The sequence below is a fragment of the Papaver somniferum genome, chromosome 8, assembly GCF_003573695.1.
Source record: "Papaver somniferum cultivar HN1 chromosome 8, ASM357369v1, whole genome shotgun sequence".
Classification (NCBI taxonomy): domain Eukaryota; kingdom Viridiplantae; phylum Streptophyta; class Magnoliopsida; order Ranunculales; family Papaveraceae; genus Papaver; species Papaver somniferum.
In genome coordinates, this window is record NC_039365.1 from 15538353 (window position 1) to 15542968 (window position 4616).

Consider the following 4616-nt stretch of genomic DNA (forward strand, 5'->3'; position numbering starts at 1 on the left):
AATAGTTCTCAAACTAAAGAGTTGAATACTTAAATGGTAATTTGATTCGAGCCATGTCAGTTAAGCAGTAAGTAACATTAGACTAAGCACACCCATATTACGTCATTATTTCCTGTTCTTTTAAAGTTAATGTTACCAAACCAAATAGTTCTCAAACTAAAGAGTTGAATAATTAAAGGGAAATTTGACTTGAGTCATGTCAGTTAAGCACTAAGTAACATTAGACTAAGCAAGGTGCCCTCCGTTTACATAGATAATCAAAACTTTTATATAAACATTGAAAATACATAGATCTTTTTCTTGATGAACATTCAAAATATATAAGACCATCTTGTCGCAATATAGTGCATACATCTCCAAACTTTCACATAAAACGTAAAAAATACACAAATCTAATTTTTGAAGAACATTTAAAATACATAATACGATGTTGTCGCAGTACAGTGCATAGAGATCTGCAAAGAATATAAACACCGCTCAATTGTTGCAGCTGCTATTTATCCATTTTTAGGGTACATTTTCTTCACCACGTTTGAGAATGTAAAAGTGTTTATGAAGAGCATGTATCGCCAATGAAGGGCACGTACAACAATCTGATAATAAGTGATTCATAAGTTCTATTCATTTCATAAATAATTTTTGGCCACAAACTTAATATTTTACCTTGTGTTTTTGTTTTCATTCACTCTCGTAATGCAAACTAAGATATACCCGGTCTCCCAGATCTTTCTACAAACATGGATAATTTGTATTAGAAAGTAGGCGAGAGAAGTGTAAAATCCAAACAGAAGTGTAAATTAGGCGATAGAAGTGTGAAGCAGGCTATAGAAGTGTATTAGAAAGTAGGCGATAGAAGTCTGTGAAACGTGGTTTCTACCTCCGAAGTCACAACATATTTTATTTCCCCTTCCTCAGTAATGATCTGCTCTTCCTCAATGGGCTGTCATCATCATAGAAATTGCAGTTCTCATAAAGGCTTGTAATACGATAGAAAATTTTAATAAACATATATCAAACATTTAAGAGATAAACCTTCATATCATGGAAGTCGATCAGCACACCATTTTTACATAAATACTTAATCTGCATTTCAAATTCACATTCGCATGAGATGTGAGTTTAATCATTCAAAAATTACTGTAAACTATGAGAATTTTTACCCTATAGTCCAAGTCCATGTCCATCTGCTATTAAAAAAGAAATCGTCAGAAACAAAAGTACAAACCCCATTTAAGCCTTAAAACTTAATCAATCAATTTTAACATACCTCCCCATATATGAATAGACATGGATAATTGTTGTCCAAGAAGAAACCACGTTTTACGGACGTCCATCGTACCTTATTGTTGTTAGACTGATAAGGATGCCATAAAGACTGACCGAAATAAGTAAGCAAGAAATAAGCACACCGATTACTGACAAATCAATTTAGAAGTTTAATAAATTTACCGCCAGGTTCTTATCAACATAGTTGTCCTCTTTACTGGATAACTTCTCTGCTCTAAGGTTTTCAATTTGCAGGGCTGCGTCCCATCTCCGAATATGTTGCTCTTCTTTGTTCAACTGCATCAGCTTTCTTGCAAATGCAATCGTACTAATTGACTTGGTGGCTTCGCTTCCGGAAACTCTATTTAGCACGATTTTGGTGCGGTTATGGCTCCTGTATATGTAGTTGTGCATAAATTTGAGCATACCTATGGTTGACGAATCGGTGGACACATACCTTAACACCACTTTCGTGCGATCACGTCTTCGATGGACATAGTTGTGCGTATATTTCACCGCATACATATCTGCTAGAAGTCAGTTTGTATCGGTTTGGATCACTACGGACTGAATGAGAAACACACTGATGGAAAACGAAGACATGAGAAAAATGGTATAACAGTTCGGAATTTATAAGACAGAATCACGTAAGTTGAGTAAGTTATGAATTGGTTTCGGCAACTGAAGATGGTAGTGGGTTGCATCCGTTTAGTTAACCGTTTATTAAAATAAAACCCTAATGGATACAAACCAACAGAGTTCAATGGACGGTAGATACCTATCCATTTTAGTTAACCGACGTTGCAGATTTTTTCCTGTTGGATTAAAACATCATGACCCCTAGTTGTGTTTCCAGAATCCATCCCGACCACTCTTTGTCTCCCCCAAAAAGGTAGGCCTTCTACTAACCGTTTTAAGCCTAAGCAATACAAAAGAAAAGTGACAAAAGAAAACGTCAACGTAATTTACCTATCCTTTCTTATTCTATTTATGTTTCAGTGTCCTGAACGTGTCCAATTTATTAGTCTGATGTTATTGAACTTTAATGTGCATTTGTTAGACCAATGAACAACTATCGAGTCAACAAAGACTGGTAAGTAATATTGAGCTATCGAAGAAAATAAAAACGAGTAGTAAGAAGGCAAACATCACTGTGAGTTTTTGATTCATTTTGACTATTTATGCTTTAATCTCGTGAAAGTATTCAATCTGTTTGTTTTAAGTTATTTTACCATTCGATGTTTATTTGTTAGACCACTAAAGAAATCTCGAATCAACAAAACATAGCGGGTGCATTTCAGTCATTGGGCGGAGCTGAAATCAGTAATCTTCATAGGGGAGAGTACAACCAGTTACTGGTAAGCCTTAAAAGATTTCTTTGCTTGAAACCTACTGAAAAGTATTTAGTTGGATGAATTGATGGTTTAAAACCGTACAATTCCTGGCGGTAGATGTTTGTGCCATAATAGCTTGTCAGAGTACCTAAAACGTGACTTTGGTAAGAGCTGGTGGATAGCTAATATGACTATGTTTACTTCCTGGCAATAATTTGTATGGCCTTTTGTTGAGTTGGTACAGTTGCATACCTATTGTTTCTCCCTACTTATGTTCCGTTGGTTCAATTTGGTGAAGCCTGACATATTCTATTTTTTTTTATATGTTTACAGCACTTAGCTGAACTCCAAAGAGTAGGAAACATAGGAAATGCCACGATGCAGTTCCCGACACCACAAATTTTATCTTATGGAAACATTAGCAACGCATATGGAACACCTTATGTTCATTATGGGAATACTGCACCTGCACCAGGAGGACTCTCTGGACAGTTTTAAAATGTATCGACTGCATTTGGAGTACCTCAACCATGGAGAAGTCCATATTTTGAGAGTTCCGCACCAACGTACCAGGGTACCGGCTTACAAGAAGGAAATGGAGGATTTATCCGAAGGCAACATTAGTTCTATTTGGAAGTTCTATTTTTAACAATTTTATGAATCATATTTTGAATAAAGATGGTCACAGTGTGACCCTGAATGCATTAGTTTATTTGTATTTGGATTTTATCAGTCTCAACAAGGTGCATTTTCTTCTTTTTTTCAGAAGCATAAGGTACTTTTAGGTTCTGCCTTCAGTGGTTATCTTAAAACAATAATGGAAAGTTAGAAGAAAATTCTTAAACATAACATTTCATACATATGAAGTCTTACAACAGTGGGTCTTTGTAGTTAACATTGTCAAAAAAATGCTAACTTCCACGCAACATACAATCAAGACCTTTCAGCTCTATAGCTTGGAAGAAGTTTTTCACCAGCCAACATTGCAAATAATATTTCCAAAGAGGTGGTATTCACCTAAAGGAGTAGCACAAAAGAGCACCCTGAAATACTTCTTCGCCAGTGGATGATTGCACAGCCAATGATAAACCCCAGTTCACACCATCCTACTCCAAAAACATACATCTCCACTTCCTGTAACATCAACCGCTTCCTGCACTGCTCAGCCTAGAATCACATCTTCACAACCAGCACCAGCTATATAGACCATTCTCCACTTCCGCTTGCAATCATCTCAGCCATTCTGCCATTCATTTCCAACCAAGAAACCCCACATACAGAACTACTTCAACCATCTTCCACTCATTCAAATCAGCCATCTTAGGTATCTCAACTTCATCGACTGCTCGAACCCATTTCCTATCTTTCTTCTTCACTGACGTTTGCAGATTTACCAGCTCCGTGTTTTCGCTGACTGCACCATGGTCGTGGACGAACTCTAACGTCTGTATACATTTGATAACAATTCATTTCAATAGAACCAATCACTGCCAATAATCAATTTCACCACTGCCTCCAATTATCAACTATCATAGGCATCACCTCGTTGCTGTCGAGACTGACCACAGTGAACACCAATTTCATTTGTATTTTATCTTAGACAATTGCACCTTGTATTAGTTCCTATTTATTTAATACAGTAAGTGAAATGGTTTCTTTTATGTGATAAACAACTACATGGAATCCAATTTCATGGTACTACTGTAGTTGTTTATCACATAAAAGAAACCATTTCACTTACTGTATTAAATAAATAGGAACTAATACAAGGTGCAATTGTCTAAGATAAAACCTCTCGGTTTCCTTATCCGATTCCTGTAGCTCATTCCAATTTTCAAAACCCTGAACAAAATAATCTTCCATCAAATTCAATGGTAAGTCAATTAAAGAATAGTAAATTCACGGGATTCAATTTTAAAATTTAATATTAAACTCTTGAATTTCGATGCAGCACTCATCTGTTTAAGACTAAATACCTTGGTTTCATGTATCTGATGATTGAAAGTTTGAATGATA

The 4616-nt window shown here is 35.9% G+C and overlaps 1 protein-coding gene across 7 annotated transcripts; it reads right to left on the minus strand.

Annotated features, from left to right (window-relative positions):
* Nucleotides 1–271: 271 nt before the first annotated feature.
* On the minus strand, nucleotides 272–1855 carry LOC113306937. 7 transcript variants are annotated; one of them, XM_026555854.1, is made up of 7 exons: nucleotides 1450–1855; nucleotides 1268–1354; nucleotides 1161–1184; nucleotides 1033–1083; nucleotides 878–940; nucleotides 664–725; nucleotides 272–455 (listed from the first exon to the last, which is right to left on the minus strand). In XM_026555854.1, exons 1-7 carry the CDS (start codon nucleotides 1789–1791, stop codon nucleotides 365–367), a joined length of 720 nt encoding a protein of 239 aa, XP_026411639.1. In that variant the 5' UTR covers nucleotides 1792–1855; the 3' UTR covers nucleotides 272–364. The 7 variants fall into 7 exon arrangements, with proteins under 7 accessions (XP_026411639.1, XP_026411638.1, XP_026411644.1 ...); XM_026555853.1 differs by having other exon boundaries at nucleotides 1161–1187; XM_026555859.1 differs by having other exon boundaries at nucleotides 664–729; nucleotides 1161–1187.
* Between the last annotated feature and the right edge of the window lie 2761 nt (nucleotides 1856–4616).